This window comes from Suillus subaureus, assembly GCF_016647635.1.
Source record: "Suillus subaureus strain MN1 chromosome Unknown BJ212scaffold_52, whole genome shotgun sequence".
Lineage (NCBI taxonomy): Eukaryota > Fungi > Basidiomycota > Agaricomycetes > Boletales > Suillaceae > Suillus > Suillus subaureus.
Genome location: NW_024538608.1, coordinates 125789 through 147297, shown reverse-complemented (window position 1 = coordinate 147297; position 21509 = coordinate 125789). Strand labels below are relative to the sequence as shown.

Genomic DNA, 21509 nt, shown 5'->3' with positions numbered 1-21509 from the left:
AGAGCGTGGGAAGTAAGGGTAAGGTAAGGCTTGTCTAGCTGGCAGTACGTACTACCTCTTTGGAGAGGGACGAATACTTGTCGTCATAGGGTCATCACTTCCCCTTCATTTCCCAGTTCGATGTCTTTGATCTGAGCATTCCAAAACATCCTTCCAACATGCCAGTGGAAGCTACTCATCCTACGAAACCATTTTCCTTTGACGACGACGATGAAGAAGGATGGCAGGAAATGCCAGTCATCAAAGAGGATGACTTCGGAGGCGGTCTTGACGAAGAAGATCGGAAGAAATATCACTACATGCCCTCATCAAAGAAACCGTTGCAATCTGCATCAACAGCCGGTAATGCAACTGGCAACCTCATCGATTTCGACGACGAGGGTGTCGAATGGCGCTCCAAGACAGATCAGAATGAGAACGAGTATACTAGACTGCGGGTCAATGAAGAGGATGAGGCAGATGAGGTTCACCTGCGCACACGATACCTGTTTGACGAGGACAAGGCTATGACCCCGCTCAACCAGATGCAAGCGACCAAGAATATGTTGACCGAAGCACAGCGCATTGCCTACTGTTGGTGTTTGCGCCCTCACGGCGAAAGAAATGGTGCAGAAGCTCAAGACGACTAAGAGAAAGGAGCTCAAATCATCTTTCCAAGATATGGAGCTATGGGCGATGAAGATCATGGGCCGGCTCTATTACCACATGGAACTTGAAACTGCAGGTAATCTCACGCATCCTTTCAGTCCAACAAGTGGGATTACATATGCTCAAATGCTATATCAGAGCAGAAGATGATAGACAGCCTAGCTGCGCATGGTGTGCAAGCGATAGATCTTGTACCATCGCTAATGACAACTCATACCGTTGCTAACCCCGAATACGACCCTGTTGAAGCACGGCGGCAGGCTGAAGCTCAAGGCCTGAAGAAAGATACGACAAGCAGGCGGAACTCTAAAGACGATGAACTTCGACCTTCCAGCCTGGTGTCGGACGGTCGTAGTCCTCCTCAGACACCAACATCACCTTCATCGACCACTCAAAGGACCTTTCAGACTACGGCCAAAGTTCTTGAGGGTACTGCTGTTGATTCTGCATCGATGGGAGTCACTACGACGCTTTCATCCGCTGAAAAAGATGTTACACTTGATATTCGGTGGACCGTTCTGTGCGACCTATTCCTTATACTCATTGCGGACAGTGTCTACGACGCAAGATCACGTGTACTATTGGAGAGTGTGGCTCTCAAGCTCGGACTTGGCTGGTTGGATGTAGTCAAGTTCGAGGTGCGCGTAACGGAGGCGCTTGAGATCCAAGAAGGCGTCGAGAAGATGGAGAATCAGGAGATTATTGAGGGATCGTCAAAGGCTGCGCGGAAGAGGCGGTATATGATGATGGGCCTGGCTACACTTGGTGATCTCATTTATTCCGATCAAGATGTGCAAGATGTGCTAATAAAGTTGCCGCGCATTTGAACATAGGTGGTGGTCTAGTTATCGGACTTTCTGCGGGACTTCTCGCGCCTGTTATTGGTGCTGGTCTGGGTGCAGCCTTTACCGCTGTCGGCATATCTGGGACAACAGGATTCCTTGCTGGGGCCGGTGGGGCCGCTGTAATCACAACCGGAGGAGTTCTGACTGGGTCTGGGATCGCTGCTCAAGGAATGGCCCGACGTACGCAACAAGTACGAATATTTGATGTGCTACCGCTGCACAATAACAAGCGTGTCAGCTGCATCCTAACCGTTCCTGGGTGCGTCCATCCTCAAATACGGGTATATCGAACCTCAAACTTGTGTAGATTCATGAATGGCAAGCTTGATGATGTCCGCCTACCTTTTAGTGTTTTGGATCCTATTGTGGGCGATGTATTCAGTATACTTTGGGAGCCTGAGATGATTCAAGAAACCGGTAGTGCGCTAAAGATTCTTACCGGGGAGATTCTATCACAAACAGTTCAGACTGTACTCCAGCATACAGTGATGACTGCGCTGATGAGCGGACTCCAGTGGCCAATCAGTAGGCGTGATGTCGATTTGCATTTTCTAAAGAGATTAGCTCATCAGGACTTCATCAGTTCTCACAAAACTTGGTTACCTGATTGATAATCCTTGGAATAATGCGCTCGACCGTGCCCGGGCGGCTGGCAGTGTTCTTGCACAGCTCCTTATTCATCGACATCTTGGCGTTCGACCTATCACACTCATTGGGTTCTCTCTTGGCGCACGTGTCATTTTCTACGCCCTCCTCGATCTCGCCAAGGCAAAAGCTTTTGGCATAGTACAAGACGTTTTCCTCCTCGGAGCCACATTAACAGCGTCGACGAGCACATGGTGCAATGCCCGCAGCGTTGTTTCGGGGCGCTTTGTTAATGGATTTGCGAGACATGACTGGGTCCTGAACTACCTATTTCGTGCAACCAGTGGTGGTTTAAATACGGTTGCAGGCTTGCGGCCAATCGAGAATGTGCCAGGTTTAGAGAATGTCGATGTTACGGATAAAATTTCAGGGCATATGAGCTATCGCGCATTCATGCCGCTCATATTAGACCAGCTTGGCTTCCCCGTTTCGTGTGATTACTTCGATGAGCCCGTTGTACGTGTCTCATTTTGTCGGGCCGGCTCTTTGCTAATTACTATTCGTAGGAACCTGAATTCAACGAAGAGAGGGTCGTTGTGAAAGAAGGGGACCATACACAGAAAAAGAAGTGGTTTTCTAGAAAGAAGAAATCCTCAACGTCACCAACACCAGTATCGAGACCACCCTCAACAGCTTCTTTTGCTTCTTCAAGGCGGAAGCCCCCTTCACTAGGGAAACCGACTGATGATGACGACGAACCACCTCGCGAGTCCACGGGAACTCCACCTCAGAATACTAACCCTCATTCAATACGACCTTCCGGTGGCCGATCACCAAGTTCTTCCACCGACATCCCTGTTCATGCAGGATTTGATCTAAAGGCCATTAAAGATATGATAGGCCAATCGGAGAAGACTCCCGAGGAAATGCAGGTTCCTCAGCCTTCCCAAATTTCCTCATCCCTAGTTGCATCACAATCAGAATCTGCTCCACCCCCCTATACAATTGCACCCACACACGTTGCCAACCCTACGGGTCTATATGTGGCTGATGTTCACTCAAGCGCTGGCTTAAGCGCTACATTCGCCACCTCGCTGTCACTCCACCATGTGCCTGATTCTGGCGATGACGTCGATGACGACCAGGGCATGCCCCCAGTTGCAGATAGTCTTGGCTCCCTAGATCATCTGAGCTATCCTTCTTCAGCTACCTCTCCCCATACTTCTATTCCTCAGATATCTTTTGGTAGAAGTGAGACGTCGATATGGTCTCCTCCGTTACCAGAGAACAGACATCCTCCATTTGGAAATCCCTTTGCGGGTAGCGCAGTTTCGTTTGGAAACTCGAGTAGATCGACGAATAACATACATAGGACACCTCCAGTTGCTGGTACCTCGGCGTCTCTTTCGTTTGGCGGAACAGACGGGACGATAACTTTGCAGGGTATGGGGCGAGATCCCTGGAGCATTCCTGTTGGGGACCCGAAGAAGACTCCCAATTATCTGGCCAATCCTTGGTCAACTTGAGAGTGTTCAAGTTGGCGCAGTGTGTGGTCATGGTGGGACCCATACATGCCCACCGACGTGCATCTCTGGGACTTACACATACTCTGACATGGTAACATAATTCGGATCTTCTCAGAGTTTTGCACATATGTAGAAACGACAACACACTCCACTTTTCCTGACTTAGCTATATCTGACTAGTATATTATACCAAGCACATTCGTACCGGCCCTCCGACTTCCTAGTTGAATTGCTGATCAAATTGACCAGTTCAGGCTGAATATACAGGATGGCAATATCTCAATAACCAGTTGGAGTCGAAGTTAGAACTTGATTGCAACTTGAAGCAAGACCATTGTGGCAAGTTGCCGGTTGCCGGGATGCTGGCAGCCTAGGCCTTAGGCCTCCGGATTAAAGAGATCAGAGAACCATACGCTTATCGTCTTCCAAATGGCCACCATGAGAAATCATCATTCGATTTATACTAGGCTGAGGCTTGTGATGCAGCAGACAGTCTGGGATTCCTCGGCGTTTCTCAAGGTGAGTCTTTTCCGCCATTTGAACTTCCTGCCGATGAGCACGGCGCCTATCATGACTGCGGCTAATCCAGTACATACATTCCTCATGCCATGTTATTACAGGATTCGTTTTGATTTGTTGCCAATAATGGTTCCTTACAATGTCCTCGTAGCAACAGGCCTTTTGAGCATTGATTTAATGTGAAACATTTAAGGTTCACCTTAGTTTCCCCACAAAAGAGGCTAACTGAGGAAGTCATTCTGGTCACAAGCTCAGCGCTCAGGACCGAAGGCTTTTGCGGGCAAGCCAGCTCCACCAGTCGGAGTTGATCTTGATCTTGTTACTGGACCGGGCACACGTTCCACCGAGCCTGAGTTCCACGATATATATCCCACTGCTGTTATGCATCCACAATCCATCGACCTCCCTTTCCTCTCCGAGTCCCGTTACTTTGGGCGTCTGGGCTCTTGAAGTCTATTCTATCTACCCAATCCTACGTATTCCAGTCACCTTGGGATTCCGAGTCATGTTGCCGAGACCAATCCTTAAACAATGTCCGCAACGACAGGATGCATTCCCGTTCTCTACACATTCGACGGCTCCCTCACCGCGCCGTGTTCACTTCCCGCCAACACCAACTCTTACTTCTACGTATGCTACCCACTCGTCGGCTATATATGATCGGTCGCCTGTCCCAATCTCTCCCAATCAATGTGCGCTGCCTAGGCGTCATGAGCGGGAATTTGTCTGTAGCGATGACAGTCGGTCATATCCAACGGCCGAGATCAAGGGAAGCTATTTTCACCCTCGCGCCTACGAGGCGTGTACCCCGGAATCATTAGGTCACACTCATCTATATTCCGTGCTCTCCTCCACTTACCCCTGACATCTCGTCAGTATCTTATGAACCTGACAGCTGGGTGACATTACCACCTGATACTGTGGCACGCCGAATACCTGTCCGTTTCACGGCTGCGGACTCGATGATACCCTTTACACGACATACACAAGATGAGATTGATACCAAATTTACATTCTTGCAGCATCCTTCGCAGGCGAAGGAAAAGCGGGGGATGAAGAGAAGCTCGCGTAGAAAGGGGATGGGTCATTTGAGTGATGACCATACGGGGTTTGCCATGCCTTCTCTGGACTATGATGACTGCCTAGGAGGATTTTAATTACACATTTATACCTTTGGCCGTTCACACTGGAATCAATACCCTTCATTGTATAACACATACCATGTAGTCGATACATGTGACTGTATCTTGATATTATAGACTGGTGGGGGCGCACCAGGGCATTCGTGGCTCCAGAGACGCGAAGATGACAAGGGTCCCAAAACTTTGCATGTATTGTCTGATGAATTTAGAAAAAGCAAAGCGAACATACTAAGGAATATCAGAGCAGTGAAATAAACTTACTGTTGCTATTCTGCAGTTTCTCGAGGGCCCTAGACACGGATACCCGCCGAGGAGTAATGGCCGGATAAAAGTATGTGAGGATACTTTTTTATCCTGCGGTGATACGACTCGGACGATATTGCCGACGCGAGAAAATTATAGAGCGTGCTTACTCGGATACGGCTTCGATGGAAGACACAAATCATCAGGCAAGTAATTCCCGCATGCCTATGGAAAAGATCGGACCGTAACATCGAAGTGAGACTTACTATTCAGTTCAAGGGTACAAGAATCGATACCATCTGGACACAAGTCAGAGTGGAAAAGGGGGAAAGAAAATTCGTGGGTAGGAGTTTTCGGAGAGGCGTCCTCAACCGTCGGCCTTCTTCTGAATTGCGTAATTTCTCAGGTGATCAGTGCTCCGGTAGGGTATTAAATAGCGACACTGCAAACTAGCCATCTTGCTGGAGGTCTGTCGTTCCAGGTTCAAGGGTGATTGGGGCTTTCTTTGATACTGCCCGGATCTTACTTCTACGAAGCACATTAGAAAACTGGAGTGTTTACATTCCACCTACTTACTAGGGTGAGCTAGGGCACGGGGATCATTCTATTAATTCACAATCAATTGATGATAGGTATATTTGCCACGTACTTGCAGTCGACGAACGATGCATCGCCTTGCAGAACGGCCAAGTCGATCAAAAAATGATATGAAGGAAGGACTTAGTAACCAGAAGTACTGCTTGCACTTTCAAGGAGACAACGTGCGTGATTGCTGTAGATGCAGTGGAAGGTCAAAAGTTTCAAGCATACACTTCGAGGCTTGCTGTCGATGCGGTCAGTGCACACAAGGTTCCCGGCGGAATTTAAAAAGTTGAGAGGCGTGGGAATAGCGCAGACGCCATTCAACAAACGACCCACTACTGGAGTCTTCCTCCGCAACCTCCATCACCGTCGTTTCGCCATCAGCCAACACTTTTATCTCCTGACTATAGACCATCATAATGGCCCGTACCAAAGTGTGTTTATAGAATATCGAACTACAATACATTATACTCACCCTTTATCCAGCAAACCGCTCGCAAGTCCACTGGAGGTGCGACCTTATCGCTACTCGTTTTCATCCACGTTGTGACACGATTTCCGTCTTCTAGGCAAGGCCCCCTCGTAAGCAACTCGCAACCAAGGCCGCTAGGAAGACCGCCGCTGCCGTATGTCTTTGTTTCTCATCATTTCGTGTCTTAGATGCTCAATACCGTGTTATATGCCACAGGCCGCCACTGGTGGTGTAAAGAAGCCCCATCGTTTCCGCCCTGGTACTGTTGCCCTCCGTGAAATCAGGAGGTACCAGAAGTCTACCGAGCTTTTGATCAGGAAGCTCCCCTTCCAGAGGCTCGTTCGTGAAATCGCGCAGGACTTCAAAGTATGTACCCATGACGCTGTCTGAATGCATTTGAGGTGATTAACACAATCATTTTCACCAGACCGACTTGCGCTTCCAATCCTCCGCTGTTATGGCTCTTCAGGAGGCCGCTGAGGCCTACCTTGTGTCACTCTTCGAGGACACCAACTTGGCTGCTATCCACGCCAAGCGTGAGTCATGCGCTCTCCCGCGCTCCACAATGCTGACTCACTCCAATTTAACAGGTGTGACTATTCAACCTAAGGACCTTGCCCTTGCTCGCCGTCTGAGAGGCGAGAGGTCTTAAATTGCCACTCGACTATTCCACCACTATATGTTTCCTTTACTTTGTCATCTGTCTGCGATTCCTATATGATAGGTCCCTTGCGCGTAGTGTGTACGATTGAACGCCTCAAACCCTTGTCAGCCATTCATCCCCTTCGTTTTGATATTATATATTGGACTGAACGGGCTGCGTCTCGCAATTTTCGGTAGATAAAATTGTTGCAAAGCAATGCATGTGCTTCTATCACCGCAGTACTCACGCAAACAGCTTAATGGCTTGGCATTGGCGTCAAACTCAGAAAATATTTAGCCCGCGCTACCTGATGAACTATTGACATTTCAGATGTGGGATTGCTCATGAGTTGCGACGGTTCTCACAACTTGGATAACGAAGCTAACTGCGAAGTCAATGAATCCAGAGTCTTCGACTGATCCCAAGGATAAATAACTCGTGGGCATCACATGCTAGCCAGGTGTAGGGACATATGGACCGTTCCAGCACACAAATCCAACATCATTCGAGATCTGTATCAGCTATCAGCATGCTCTCATAACCACTCACTCCAGGGTAGTGCGTACCGTGGAAGAATTGCACATTGCAGCAACAGGGGCACCACTTAGTGTGCGCGCAACAAGGTTCTTCACGACAATGTTGGTCGCTGTGAAATCAAGTGAGAAGGGGGTCCGACAATTCAAATTGGAGACAAACCGGTGTCGGGGTACAGGTCAAAAATGACGGCTTCCTTGCCTGTTGCACCAGGTACGTAGTACCTGACAAGTTTTTCAATGAATGTTTCGAAATGAAAAAAAAAAGGTTATTACCAGCAAGGGTCCGTAACACATGAGCCTTCCACGTAACCAGGTGTACTAGGGAGCCTGTTAGGGTGAATAGATGAAAGAAGGAAGTGGTAACCCACTCGTTAATTACGCCGACAAAGTGGTCGAACAGGAAGTTTTCAATATGAGTCTCGTTGACGGACGAGGAGCTCGGAGGCGGGCCGTCCTATTATACATTTAGTTAGAGAAGATACATACATACATGCAACATTAAGTTTACCTCTTGGTCCCAGTAACTTTAAGGAGCTTAGCACAATTATAAGAGGAGCACACGAGAAGGCAAAGACATACTTTTGGGTCACATCAATAGGGAACATCACGTCGATGAATGTGATATCTTTCCATGTTATACTAAGACAACATCATCAGTGCACGAACTGGTCGAAAACTTCAAAAATACAAACTTGATGGCAGCACCGTTTCCGCCAGTCCAGCTCTTGAAACGAGCTGCATAGAGAGTGCGGTTCTAGATGGCAATGTAGGGTGTCAGGTAAGGAAGCCTTGTCACCGAGAAAACTCGCCATAATTGTGTTCTCACACAATACGTTCTCTACGGATGCCACTTGACCGCCCTCGCCGAGTGAACCGACTGACAGACCATGCGATCCCTCACAGTAGCCATTTCTATGGGTAAACATAAGCTCACTTATCGCGTTAACGAAAATTGACGAACCTCCAAGTGATGTTCTTGGCGCCACTAACAACGGTTAAGCAGTCATCTCCGTTGACGACATGGTTGTTTTCGAAAAGCATATTGGTGCCTCCAGCTGAAAATCCATCCCTGCGTATGTTTAGTTAAACACAAATTGAATCACGAACTCAATAACGCACGTATTGAATGGGAACGACTATTCACAAGTGTAAATAAAGTGTAATACATTATCGACGCATCATCAAACTCACGGCATTGTCAGAACCGGCCAGGATGATATTGTTGAAGAAATGCATATTGCTTGATCCTGTGGTGGCAAAATTCCATGCGATAGGCTGCGGGAGACGATTGGAATTCAGCCAAGAAGCCATCAAAAACGCATATTAACCCTAAACCTTGTATAACTTCATATCTCTGATGATTACATTTGTAACATCTTTAAAAAGCCAACCCTGAGGTCGGTTTGTCTGTTGCATAAGATCCCACCACTGAACAGTTTTCAGCACAACCAAAGAATCAGAGTATAGGGCTATTACCTGTTGGCCATGTCCATCAACCCAGCCCCAGTCAGGGTCAGTATTGCCGCGGAGCGTGACATTATTTCCTCTAGTGAACGAGAACCTGATGAAATTATGAGGCACGAGACGTCAAAACATGTTAGTTACCCGTACCATGCACCGGAGTAGTTCTGAAAGCCTTCGTATCAGACTTCGCATGCATATGATAGAGTGACTGATCATCACTTACAGCGGCAGCAACATACCCTTGCACAGTCTCGATGCTCGTCGGATATGTCAAATTCCCGCTAATCACCACCTCAACATTCGTGAGAAGCGGGAACGTGAGTGGGGACCACACGTTGTAAGTCGTGTTAGCCTCGAACACAATTGACGCGTCAGACGTGTAGTCAGAGATTGCGGCCATCAGAGCAGGCGTGTCATCTGCATCTTCGGTGTGTGGAACAACAAACGTTGACCATGCGCCTGCAATTGCAGCATACGCGAGAAGAACAGGGAATGACAGTGGGATTCCAGCGACCATCAGTCTGCGAGTTAGAGCCGAGGGGAGGTGTTATGCGTTTTGGCGCAGAATAAGCAGCATATTATATATGCGAGTGTCTGTCATTGTAGCCTTAGAGACGGCATGGCTTGGTCCGCTTGTGGTCCGGCGTGAGGATCATGACATGGCATGTGATGTTCCAACTTCCCGCAACCTAGGCGGTTACAGTTTACAAGACGGTTCCAGGCCGCTCCTGCTAGTCATTCGTCAATGCGTCAACCATGTTGTTGAAGACCTAAGCCTGAGAAGACATCGAGCAAAGGACAGACGCGAGCTCAACACCAGCTCTTATTGCTAGCCGACTGGACGGAGCGATTTGCCGCAAAATTGAATGTCGTCAGCTACATGGCAGTGAGGCACGGAACACCAGTTTTCAGCGCTATTTGTTCCGCTTGAATTTCCAGAGGACGTACGCGTGAACGTGTGAACAGGAATCTGATTTGAGGAAAGGAAGCGATCCGGGCCGGCGGTCCCAGCTTCCGATTTCACCTAAACTTCATTCTAGAAATTCTCTTTCCTAAACATTAAATATCCACATTCACATAATATCGATTGCCACACAATGGGATTGAACTAATTGCCACCTGGAAATTGAATTCAGGACTCCACTGTGGATCATATCATCATTACTACTGAGCCACAAGACTGATGATGACATGATTTGACTATATATTGTCCTTGAGCAACTTGATCTGATAATACAAATCATCCTTCACAAAGAGAGACACTCCACAAAGGAGTTCAAAAAGGAAAAAAAAAATTGGAACATGGACCAGTCCGAGAGTAGTCTGAATCGAGTTTCACGATCCACAAAGGATACGCGAGCCACGAAGTGAACTCAAGGACGAACCAATCCCATCGTAAAATAATACAATCAGTCGCGCCTCATACGCAAGGAGTTAGAGTCTCCGGTACAGGTAGTGAAGATTGGCAAACGTTGGCGTTCGCCGAAAGAACTTGTGACCCCAGGCAAGTCATCAGACGCTAAGCGTCCGATATCATCTGTTAGCGCCTTGTTGGCAGGCAAAGGCGCGATAGCGACGACTGACTGACTGGAGATCAACGATGGATACGAGTTCGCCCGATCCTCGCAACGCCTTTCAAAGCTTTCATTCTCGCCCTCCTCTGCGGTATACAGGATCTTGGGGGTTTGAAAAGTGAAGCTGCTTTTCTGGTACGTCGCGCAGCTGATTACAGCTGGGCTCTGCTAGAGCCGATCGAGGAGGATTGGAATACTCAGACCTTAGCCCGCTCAGGAATTTGGATGCATGAAGCAACCCTGTGTGTGATGAGCATTCGTGGCTTTCGAGCTGGCTGAGGAAAACGATTTTGAAGTCCGCTTGATCCTTTATTCTATGCACCAGGTAAATGTAAGCGGCGAACTATGATGTTTAAGGCTCAGACAAAGGCAATCAATTCAGGCTATTGTGACTGTGCCACTTGAGGATAGTTAGTCAGACACTCGTCAAGGGTTCAGTGTCAAAATTTATAGGTATCAGTACTTAGCACAAAGCAACATCCATATGATTCTAAATTTACATCGCCAAACCTCTCCGCAACCTCGATAACGTGAACTCACTCGAAGCGTTTAAAAATCCGCCTTTACCATCCTCTCCATTAACGTGTACCTTGACATCTATCTTGAAAGTCCTTGTCTCGGCTCGCTGGAAGAGTGCGAACGGTATTGGAATCCAGAAGCGCATGTACCACCCGAAATTACCATCACCGTCCATAGTAGAACACCAGGGGACATTCCCAATATGAATGCCTCGAGACAGATCGAGCGTAGGTTCATCTTTCACGTAGCATATCGTGGCGCCATCATAAAATGTCCTGAACGCGATTTGGGGGTGAGACTTGTAAGGGCCATTTATAGCCACTGTAGTGCAGACGAGATCGACAATCGTGACGTCCGGAATAGCCAGGGGATCGAAATCATTTTTAGAGGTACATGCAATCAGGAGTTGCGCTGGGAAGATGAAGAACGCACTATGCATTTGGGGAACACTGAGCACCAGACACTAACATGGAGTAGATAGCCAACTCACCAGTCGGGCGCGTCCCATATCGTGACGTGGCGTTCGTGGCAGCGGACCTTCATGTTAAGATCTTCAACGGTAGGATTCAGTGGCGTAGCATCGACTGTGGTCTGTGAAATGGGCACTTGTTCTCTGACATTGTCGAGATCGAAGGGAACTTGGAGGATGGTGAGACGCTGGAGAATGCGAGAAGTAATGCTGGCAATGTCCGTTTCTGCACCATCCTCCACTCTCGAAGACGCTGATCGTCGGAGTTTGCGAGAACCTGATTTATTTGAAGGCGACTTTGTCGGAGACGATGTGGAGCTCTTGACTGCATGTTCGTAAGTTGTTTTAGGAGGAGCCACTGTCTCAGACGTGCGCAAGAGTCGACGAACGGCTCGGAGGGGACGGATTGTGTCAATCGACGGGGAAGAGAACTTCTTGTTGAGAGTAGGGGGGTTCACCAAGGGGGGGTTACTCTCGTCTAATGCGAAGAGACTTGCTAGATCGGAACTTGATGGAATGTGGTAGATTACACCTTCCTCTTTTTTGAAGCGTCGCAGAGTTGCACCCTTCGCGCGCGGACTACGGTCGGTTATCGCGGAACACTTGGCCGCTGTGTCAGCTGGTTCGTCGTAATTGGCGCCTCCAGTACGAGATCGAGTATCAGCAGCGGGGGACATTCGGAAGATCAAAGTCGCAAGTATGAGTGAGATTGGAAGAGAACATGAAGTGAGCTAGCGCTTAAATAGGAATTTTCAGTGCTGTGGAAAATAGCTTGATCCATTGTCGACAAAGCCTGCCACCTGTGGCATAATGATAAAGCTACACACGCGCGGAGTGGCACGCTTGTGGGCAAGCTATTATTGCGTCCAACCCATCACGTGTTTGGGCCACGGTCTTCCGGGTTTCGAGTCCCGACGCACAAGTTTAGACTGTCGGAGAGTCCAGACACACGACATCAAAAATTATTGCACATGCTCATCAGAAGAGCAGTTCATCGATCATCAATCCTACTGCGAACGATGTCGTCAAAAGCGTATGTTGTGCCCGTTGACCCCAGGAATCCTGCAGGAAATGCTGCTCCAGGTGTCAACCCAGCATCCTTGTGGTCTTCACTTCCTCGGGCGCAGAAACCTGCCAAGGTTGGCACGTCCCACCTCTTTTATGGGACTCCCGCGTTCGATGTAACTGCACTTGTGTCACTTGGTGAGGGGTTTGACTCCAAAACTGGGGATGTAAGACGAGAAATCGTTCGCAAGGCCGTTGGCAGTGGCATAAAGAGTGTCAAGGAACTTGGTGATGGTGTTTCTGAGGCTGTTATCGATGCATCAACGGACCCTCACGCTGCTGGTACGATATAGTTTAATCTACACAATGCCTTATCTTACGTACTTCTCCAAGCTGTCGCTGCTCACTTGGCGCTATACAACTTCTCGCTCAAAACTTCACCTCCATCGGCGTTCGACCCACGGAGCGCGGCTGGCGTGCCGAAGAAGCTTGAAATCTCCACAAATGCCAACTCTGCTGACTGGGATCGTGGTGTTGTCTATGCGAATGCGCAGAACCTTGCTCGAACGGTGAGTTCATGGAACGGGATTGCCTCTCGATTCGCAGAGAATATAACCGACTTTCATAGTTAATGGAATTGCCCGCGAATATGATGACACCTACTGTACGTTTATCTTTGAGTTCTGCAAGTGATTGAACTCATGTTACCATATTGCAAGGCATTCTGCGAGCGCGTTCAAACAGAGTTTAGCGGTATCCCTAATGTGGAGATCATTGTTCGAGATGAAGGTTAGATGTTCTCTGGCTTTTGAGGTCCTTCTAATACATGTACTAATGCCTCGACAGCTTGGGCGGCTGAAAAGGGCATGGTACATTTTTTACACTCGATGTACTACGCTCAATATTGACATATTCTCTTATAGCGCACTTTCCTCTCAGTAACTCAAGGGACTGATCAACCGGCGAAGTTCCTCGAAATGTAAGCATACCTTACCCTCTTTTCCTGCAGTATCGTTTACGGTTTGATGGCTGTAAAAGTCACTATAAGGGCGCCCCTTCAAAAGATGCACAGCCTCTTGCTTTCGTGGGCAAGGGCATCACTTTTGACAGCGGAGGAATCAGCTTGAAATCTTCAGCAGTAAGACCATCACTCTTCAATTGGAAGGTCTTTCGCTCACCATACCAAACGGATACAGGACATGAAGCTGATGCGCGGCGACATGGGTATAATCCGCTAAACTGAGTTTGAAAGTGGCCACTAACTTTGAATTGCAGGTGGGGCGGCTACGGTCGTATCATCTCTACTGGCCATCGCCCAGCTCCAACTCCCGTACGTCGGTGTCCACTTCGATCTACGCTCATACTTATCTATGTTGGTCGTAGAATCAACATTGTCGCGGTCACACCACTTTGTGAGAACTTGCCCGGCCCCAAAGCCACCAAGCCAGGTGATGTGTAAGTTTTGAACGCGATATTCGTCATGTATTGAACTGATCATCTGCCAGAATCTACGCTATGAATGGCAAATCCGTCGAGGTCGACAATACGGATGCTGAAGGTCGTCTTGTTCTAGCTGGTGCGGACTCTTGCTATCTACCGACGTCGTGATGAATTCTAACTAACTTTCTCAAAGATGCGTTGTACTACGCATCAACCGAGTTCAAGCCGCACACAGTCATCGACGTTGCCACTCTCACCGGGTACGTATTGATCGTTCACACTTCTCAGCCTGGATTTATTAGTGATAGGGCTATGGAAGTCGCGCTGGGTGAGATCTACACCGGTGTTTTCACAGTTCGTCATTTCATCACTACACGCCGACACGCCTTTTGACTGAAATCTTGTATTAGACCTCTGATGTTCTTTGGGACCGACTGAGTGTTGCCGGAGAGAGCGAGTACGATCGCTTCTGGCGCATGCCCCTTGACGAGGATTATGGGCCACAGATCTACTCATCTAACGCTGACTTGTGCAATGTCAGTCACCCATTTTCACTTAGCCTTGCTCGAACTTGACATTGTCTTTTATTTTTTAGACTGGCGGGAAACCAGCAGGTTCATGCACCGCTGCACTATTCCTTAAAGCGTTTGTAGATGGCATCGAGTCCAAGGATGGACAGGAACCCTCTGTCCGATGGGCTCACCTTGATATTGCTGGGACTATGGAGGTAAGAACTTGTCGCTTGTGAAATCAAATGCAGGGCGTGTGTCATGAGCGCAAATACGATCTAAACAATGGTGTTGTTCGCAATGCACCTTTTATCATGACTGCCTCTCTGTTATTAGTTCCGATCTCTGATAATTTCATTGTAGTTCACGCGCCCAACACCATACCAAGAGAAAGGAATGACTGGACGTCCCGTTCGGTAAGTCATTTTCAATAACTTTGATACATTTATTTAATATCATCGTTCAGTGCACTGGTAGAATTTGTCAGACGTCTGTCAAGCCAATAATGAGATGTGCAGCAATGGGTATTGCTCACTACGATAGGCCCCTATTTTGCACGTTTTCCAAAACGTCAATGACCAGGTTAGCGGTGGGATCTACGTGCGCAGTCCAATAGAATATTTGATAGAATGATTACTTGATTTGTGTAGACTAACTTTCTGACGCTTATGGGACTCGGCCTAGATCACCAGTGTAATCAACAGCATGGTCATATAAAACGTAGACGATACCGGACGATACCATCAGTGCGCTCAGTATTTTAGCAGTGCAACGTCGATGTGCTATGGGTACTCTTCCCTCGGCGAAGAAGCTTGGGTAATCTTTTTTTTTCTTTCACCTTCTCTTCAGGAATACTTGTGGCAGGCAATTATTGTCCCTAGGGCTGTAAGATGCCCGATGATGATAGACTCAATTATATCATATGGGAATACAACGACAACCCAAGACATAACCTAGTCTGGCCATGTCTAAGACAGTGACGACGTCGAACGCAATCAGGACCGTCGGACTGGAAGTAAAAGTTGTAAGCTGATCCATATATTTCTATCTAAAATCCCCATGAATCAACTACCGCAATAACATCATCGTGAAGTAAGGCTAAATGTCTGGCATTTAGTAAATGCGAGGGACAGATAGTAAAGGGTATAGAACTTGCGCATCTCGGCAACTCGACCACCGCGTCCCATGTGCCATGCGGCTCAAACCAAGCTCGACACCTCCTCTTGGGATCACTAATGTCATTGAAGTCCGAGGAATATAAAATGCATATCAGGAAGAGGGAGGTACCCAGAAAAGGAGGCGATGATCAGGTCCCATCATCCGTCCATCAGCCTGCCTGAGCAAGAGAGGGGTTGAATTGGAATCATGATGAGGGCTACCCTCAAGTAGGTCGGCAGGGTTGCACAGCGCGTGTTCCAACTTGAAGCTATATGAGAAGGAAATGAAGTGATGGTTCCAAGTGATGGGCAACATCGTGGGATGCTCCTGTGTGCGAGGGGTTGTGTAACTTCTACCCAGAGGGAATACAAATGAACTTGTCTCGGAGTACTCCTGACATGCCTGTCCAAATACTGCATCCCACAGCCGCACAGTCTTATCCCAAGAACCAGACGCGATACGAGTACCATCCGGTGAGAACACGACGCACTCAGTATGCCTGCTGATCACAATCTCAACAACCGTCATTCAAACGACGTCCGGATGCCAGACGAAGGTTGCTCGGAAACATTTGATGGTTATGGTAGAGTTGGGTGAAAATGGGAGCGCTGATAAATAGAGATGCGGCGTGCTGTGCAAAATCATGCTAGCAAACACTTGAATGAATATTCGCACATCCATTGTGGTAGACCACAAATTTTCGCATCCAGAATCGCCCTGTAGTTGATTGTAAGATGCTCATCCGACGCTGCATGGTAGGTATGTGCTCAGTTACACTGATTAATAAGCGGGAGCACAGTTATTGCACCGCCGATTGCTTTGAGAAGTCCGAGTGCCTCAATCCAGAACAGCAGTCGCTCGCTATCGAAGAATAATTGTATTGCATTAGCGACCTCCGAGTCGAAGTTCGATGCTGATACGTGCGCAGCACAAAATTGGGGGAATGAATGTTTTGACTCGTTCAGGCAGTCCCGTGTCTTGGAAATTGGGGAGGTACGGCGACTTCAAATCACAGATGTTGAAGCGAAGGTCACGTTCCACCACTCGTAGTGACACACATGCAAGGTCGCGTTGTTGCGCTTCCATTATCTCAACGAAACAGTCTCTGCTGGATGATTTATCTGTGAGAAACTCTTGAAAGGATGCGTGAAGGGGCCTGACGGGAATACGTGAGTCCATTGCGCCACTGAGGAGGGATCCCATGTTGTATGACGTCCACTTTGTAATGTTTGCTGTGGATTGGAAAACAGTCCCGCATGGCATTGAGGGAATCGAAAGGGAGGGATTCACCCGTGCCGAGTATTTGTCCCATCACGGAACGAAACCCCGCTAGTGCTTCTTGGTGCTTGGTATCACCATACCGTTTTTGTGGCCAGATATCTGCCAAAATAAGCCGATACACATCATACATCTTGTTCTTCCACTCCCCAGGATCGCGGCTCGCGACGGTCTCAAAGCGAGACTTTGGGTCCATGCCCGGACGGTTTTCCTTGATGTATTCGCATGCAAGACGTACCCACTCGAAAGGTCCATCGGTTTTCGCGGCGAGGTTTGCAAAATCCTTGTCCCCAAAACGTCAGCAAGATCTGCTAGGACATCATTGGCGGCAGATGTCATGAGGTCGACATCCTAGAACACATGAACGCAGTTGTGGGAACACTTGAAGCGTTGCTGCACAATCTCAGCCCATATTCAGGACCAGGACGGTAGCAACCCAGCAGTCCACTCACAGAAAATTTCTTGGTAATGACTCTAATAAATTTCCGCATGGCCTGCCGGACTCGACTACGGAGTTAGCTCTGGACGAAGAAAGCATCAGAGGCAGCGATAAATTTCATAAGCGTTCTCACCGAACTTTCACGAACGGTTGCTTCGCAGGTTTCCGGAGGAGGATCTGGCCTATGGTCCTCACTCAGTGCGAGCAGTCAATTAATGCGAGCGAAGTGCAAGTGCAAGAGGTATGAGAGAAGGGACTTCTGGTACGAGCTGAATACCCTTGACCGCGAGCTTTGGGCCGAAGCATGCCAGTGGCCGACACGTCGACTTGATTCTTGAACTGCCACTATAATTATCGGCCATGAGATTACCGAAGGGGGTCTAAGGGCGTAGGGCAGGAGATCTGGACCTTTGACTCCAACGGCAACCCCATCACAGAAGTTGATAGAAATATTGCGTTGGGTATTGAGTGGGTGCTGCTTACGTCGATTATGAGATTCTTAACATTTCTCTTGGAGTCATGTTAGGTGACCACAATCACCACAGTCATGGTTGAACTAGAACGTTCAAGCTCAAGCTTCAAACGTCCAAGGTCGATCGCTCCTCGCTGCCAAGCATGATACTGCTTAGTAAGTATTCGTTCAGTTTCCCCAACTTGAGCGCTTGAGCTTGAACATGACCCAGCTGAAGCACCGAACGTTTCAACGCTCAAACCTGCAAATCTCAGATTCGATATAACTATCGGTATCATGTACCCTGTACCCATGGAAGAGATTGGAAGACCTCCCATTCTTGTGGCCCAGGTGAGGATCTCCTAGCGTTGATTCTTCGAGGTGAGTCGCTACTTTTCAATCAAATAAGCTCCTTTCGCTCAATCATCATTGAATCAATTAATCAGCCATGGTTTAAACGTTTAATGGTTGCGCAGCACACACCATGATCACTTCAAGTCGGCTTTCAAGTTGTCAGCATTACGGAGCATACTCAGTTTCGACACATCTTGGCCTACCCCATTAACTGTCGGGCGCATGGTGGTAGATAACAAAGCCCTGTCCCAGCTTGTCGGTGCGTCGAATGACGTCAAATATCCCCGTTACCACTCACGTCTGGCAGATGTCTCTGTATTTAGCTTGACCCCCTTCTTAGGCCATCAAAACGTGTCCATCCACCCTCCAGACTTCCGTGCTCCACATGTCCGCATCCATGTGAATCGACTTACTATATCTCTCTACCGTCGTGGCTAAAACCTGTCGATATCGGGCATTCCTCCCTCAAGTTCCTGGCGTCTGTCCAGAATTAGCAGATCATGATAAACGTGGCCTCCTGAGCAGTCAGTTTGACTTATTGCCATTGCTTCCGAGCTCGGCTCGTGTTTTCCACGATTGTCGTCTCGTCAAATACGAGGACTCCTCACTTTGGCACGGTATACATGAATTATTAGTTGACATGTCTGTTCGCGCGCGGTATCGATATTGCCCTTTAACCTGCTATTCAAAGCATTTCATAAATGTGCACCGCGCATATTCGATCACGCAGGACAGGATGTACAGTGCTCGCAATACAAGTCATGAGTAAATTATGTGAGGATAGTACTGAAGGTGTCTCCCATCAATTTATGGCGCAGCCATAGACATATTGCACCATACTATTGTTACATCCAGGACCTGTTGCAACGTTAACGCTGTTTCATGCTATCCTACGAATCTGTGTACACACGTAGAGTGGTTGTGACCCATGCTGAGGACGGAAATCCTGTGCTCAGTATCGTGCGTTGTCGCTTCTAGATACCGAAAGGGGCAGAATCCTTGGCGAATTCACCTGTCAGTACAGTCTTCAAAAAGGTAACATAATTTTTTTTGTCTATCTGATATCTCTAATAATCATTAGATCCTGACATGGTACATCCGACGAACCGCGCCAGCGAAATACCACGATAACCTGGTTCCCACCTACCGTGAGCAGTTTCCAATATTGATGATCGTGACTCCCCCAAAATTGACAACTGATATGTAGCTCCTGGATGCAAACGCCTGGTCCTTGATTCTAACTACCTAGCCGCTTTGCACCAACCCAACGTTGATCTGAACTGGACCGGAATCCAGGAATTCGTCGAGGATGGCATTGTTCTCAAGACTGGTGACATGGTCTTTCTTTCAAGCTCAGCAATGCGTTGCTTTACCGCTTCGTGTGCTGATATCACCGCATCTTTCGACAACTTGCTGGTGTCCCTCGAGCCCTCAACAACCTCCGGCAAGCCTGACATAACCACCGAAGTCCAGAAGCATGGGGCCGTATGGATTTTTGGCATACCCATGCTTTCAGCTTGTACGCTGTCAAAAATCACCCAGCTGAAGTTGAGGGATGTAGCAGCTCGAATCCATGGAGGAATGTTGACTAGAGCTCGTAGTCGATGAGCTGAATTATGCAATTTCGAATGAGAGAAGCAGTACTTATGACGTGCAACGTGTTAGTACTGACTGATTGCTGTCGGAGAGCGAGAAGGACCCCATCTGACATACCCCGTAATGACGGTGCCTGAAGGAGACTCATGGTCTTTCATCACGTATTCCGCCGTTGTCAGGGCTGAGCACCAGCTGCAACATTGCATTGCAAATTTATGTATGAGAACACTTTGCAGACCGCGATAGGAATCAAGCTAGCGCACCTCTTTGCAATTTGTGGGAAGAAACGTCGACGGTGCATGTCCTGCACAAACTATCGACCAGATTAATAGGCGGTATAGGGGGTGTCAGAAAGTGGCGGGTGCGGTGACAGAAGTAAGTGGTGTCGGTGTGCGTCCAAACTACACAAGTGATGATGATAATTAATTAATTGCAGGAGAAGACGCTTTCACATTCTCGCCGGTACTTGAATGCGTCTGAGTTGCGGCCTGTGTCGAGGGGTTGCAGTTGCGGTTAAGGAACTGTAGGGTGATTTTCGAGTCAATTACCGAGGGAACAAGATAATAGTACATACATCTAAAGGATCGTGTGAGCGGAAGGGACTGCATTCGTGCGATGTGATAAGTGCAGGAGTTTGCGTAGGTGGGGAACGAAATTAAACGCTGCAAGGATCATATAAAAGGGAACCTCACTATACGATTAGAGTAGCACAACAACCATTTTTGTTAGCTCGGTGGAAAATCAATGGGTGGCATATTTCAAGTGCATTCAGTCGATCTTCAAGAGAATATCAGTGCCCAGAAGCATAACGGATAATAACCCCTCTGCCGTTTGCCAGTCTCACTACTCACTAACCATGTCAGAGTCTCAACCCCCGCTCACACAAATTCTTGTCTACCCTCCAACATCCCACAAACCAGTTTTTTTTGAAAAAAAAAATCATATTTTATTGTCCTTTGGGGTCGAAGACCCTATGTCGGACATAGCCCTTTTCGCGGGGGGGCTTACTCCCGCTTGTCCATCGTATGTATATGTATGTTTGTCGTGTGGTGAATAGGTAAACACGTACTCCGTCAGCATGATGTCGGGCAAAGGCCGACGCTGAGTTCGTACAGGGAGAAATAAATGTGGTGGGTGATGAGGTTCACAAACCTGTTTCAACACTTGCACCCACTTTCTCTCGTTACGCTCTTAGGCGACCTTTCCTCCCTCCCTGTCGGTCCCCAGCCTCGTCAACGTCCCCTCAGTAAAATGGTGCAGTCTTCTCTCAGACTGTTGCAAAGGAAATCCAGCGTTTGTGTGGGTGCTTGGAAGGACGAGACATGGGCGTTATTTGCCTGATCCATGCAATATTAAGGACCGGCTGTCTTCCTTCTAATGGTCTGACTGGGGAGATTCATCAATTTAGTAACACATGCGAGAAGCGATAGGGCAACGTCGGTATGTTCCATGGTCTAGTAGCCTCGCATTCGGTTTTTTGTTGAAAATCATACCCAAGTCCTTCGGGGTGAG

At 48.1% G+C, this 21509-nt stretch overlaps 7 protein-coding genes across 7 annotated transcripts; 5 read left to right on the top strand and 2 right to left on the bottom strand.

Moving 5' to 3' along the window:
* The first annotated feature begins 27 nt into the window (after positions 1-27).
* BJ212DRAFT_1391472 (uncharacterized protein) lies at positions 28-3895 on the top strand. The gene is made up of 7 exons (XM_041337032.1): positions 28-487; positions 561-724; positions 787-1413; positions 1482-1752; positions 1801-2018; positions 2077-2594; positions 2645-3895. The coding sequence occupies exons 1-7, from the start codon at positions 159-161 to the stop codon at positions 3602-3604; spliced, it is 3087 nt and encodes a 1028-aa protein (XP_041187308.1). The 5' UTR covers positions 28-158; the 3' UTR covers positions 3605-3895.
* A 763-nt stretch (positions 3896-4658) lies between these two features.
* On the top strand, positions 4659-4937 carry BJ212DRAFT_1223625 (uncharacterized protein; the record flags this gene model as incomplete). Its single annotated transcript, XM_041329425.1, has 1 exon — positions 4659-4937. A coding segment is annotated over one exon (279 nt), but the record flags the coding sequence as incomplete, so codon positions are not given.
* A 1725-nt stretch (positions 4938-6662) lies between these two features.
* BJ212DRAFT_1283499 (histone H3) lies at positions 6663-7214 on the top strand (the record flags this gene model as incomplete). The annotated part of the gene is made up of 4 exons (XM_041331762.1): positions 6663-6716; positions 6779-6928; positions 6990-7098; positions 7153-7214. Coding segments are annotated over 4 exons (375 nt in total), but the record flags the coding sequence as incomplete, so codon positions are not given.
* Positions 7215-7448: 234 nt separating this feature from the next.
* Positions 7449-10142, bottom strand: BJ212DRAFT_1391446 (pectin lyase fold/virulence factor). Its single transcript, XM_041337031.1, has 16 exons — positions 9429-10142; positions 9353-9369; positions 9218-9302; positions 9077-9169; positions 8933-9016; positions 8861-8877; positions 8703-8810; positions 8551-8653; positions 8434-8495; positions 8321-8380; positions 8250-8265; positions 8110-8195; positions 8015-8059; positions 7902-7963; positions 7772-7851; positions 7449-7717 (listed from the first exon to the last, which is right to left on the bottom strand). Exons 1-16 carry the CDS (start codon positions 9720-9722, stop codon positions 7658-7660), a joined length of 1272 nt encoding a protein of 423 aa, XP_041187305.1. The 5' UTR covers positions 9723-10142; the 3' UTR covers positions 7449-7657.
* A 743-nt stretch (positions 10143-10885) lies between these two features.
* Positions 10886-12591, bottom strand: BJ212DRAFT_858397 (uncharacterized protein). Its single transcript, XM_041344216.1, has 2 exons — positions 11789-12591; positions 10886-11729 (listed from the first exon to the last, which is right to left on the bottom strand). Exons 1-2 carry the CDS (start codon positions 12442-12444, stop codon positions 11276-11278), a joined length of 1110 nt encoding a protein of 369 aa, XP_041187304.1. The 5' UTR covers positions 12445-12591; the 3' UTR covers positions 10886-11275.
* Positions 12592-12786: 195 nt separating this feature from the next.
* BJ212DRAFT_1283555 (cytosol aminopeptidase family, catalytic domain-containing protein) lies at positions 12787-15227 on the top strand (the record flags this gene model as incomplete). The annotated part of the gene is made up of 17 exons (XM_041331766.1): positions 12787-13114; positions 13166-13341; positions 13401-13436; positions 13492-13561; positions 13619-13641; positions 13696-13751; positions 13811-13910; positions 13969-13996; positions 14048-14102; positions 14156-14227; positions 14278-14348; positions 14406-14472; positions 14521-14566; positions 14623-14748; positions 14808-14939; positions 15085-15137; positions 15188-15227. The coding sequence occupies 17 exons, from the start codon at positions 12787-12789 to the stop codon at positions 15225-15227; spliced, it is 1479 nt and encodes a 492-aa protein (XP_041187303.1).
* A 2984-nt stretch (positions 15228-18211) lies between these two features.
* Positions 18212-20477, top strand: BJ212DRAFT_1304008 (uncharacterized protein; the record flags this gene model as incomplete). The annotated part of the gene is made up of 10 exons (XM_041333535.1): positions 18212-18224; positions 18280-18398; positions 18546-18660; positions 18742-18800; positions 19380-19436; positions 19483-19549; positions 19609-19920; positions 20234-20292; positions 20339-20372; positions 20434-20477. The coding sequence occupies 10 exons, from the start codon at positions 18212-18214 to the stop codon at positions 20475-20477; spliced, it is 879 nt and encodes a 292-aa protein (XP_041187302.1).
* Positions 20478-21509: the final 1032 nt, after the last annotated feature.

Bases quoted from the DNA above. Each gene is read 5' to 3' on its own strand.
- BJ212DRAFT_1391472 (XM_041337032.1), top strand. From the start codon at position 159: ATGCCAGTGGAAGCTACTCATCCTACGAAACCATTTTCCTTTGACGAC. The intron at 725-786 runs GTAATCTCACGC...ATGCTATATCAG, and splicing joins CATGGAACTTGAAACTGCAG to AGCAGAAGATGATAGACAGC. The intron at 1,414-1,481 runs GTGATCTCATTT...ATTTGAACATAG, and splicing joins GATGGGCCTGGCTACACTTG to GTGGTGGTCTAGTTATCGGA.
- BJ212DRAFT_1391446 (XM_041337031.1), bottom strand. From the start codon at position 9,722: ATGGTCGCTGGAATCCCACTGTCATTCCCTGTTCTTCTCGCGTATGCT. The intron at 9,017-9,076 runs GTTTAGGGTTAA...CGTCTCCCGCAG, and splicing joins GAGATATGAAGTTATACAAG to CCTATCGCATGGAATTTTGC. The intron at 7,718-7,771 runs GTACGCACTACC...TAGCTGATACAG, and splicing joins CAATGTGCAATTCTTCCACG to ATCTCGAATGATGTTGGATT.
- BJ212DRAFT_858397 (XM_041344216.1), bottom strand. From the start codon at position 12,444: ATGTCCCCCGCTGCTGATACTCGATCTCGTACTGGAGGCGCCAATTAC. The intron at 11,730-11,788 runs GTGAGTTGGCTA...CCAAATGCATAG, and splicing joins ATATGGGACGCGCCCGACTG to TGCGTTCTTCATCTTCCCAG.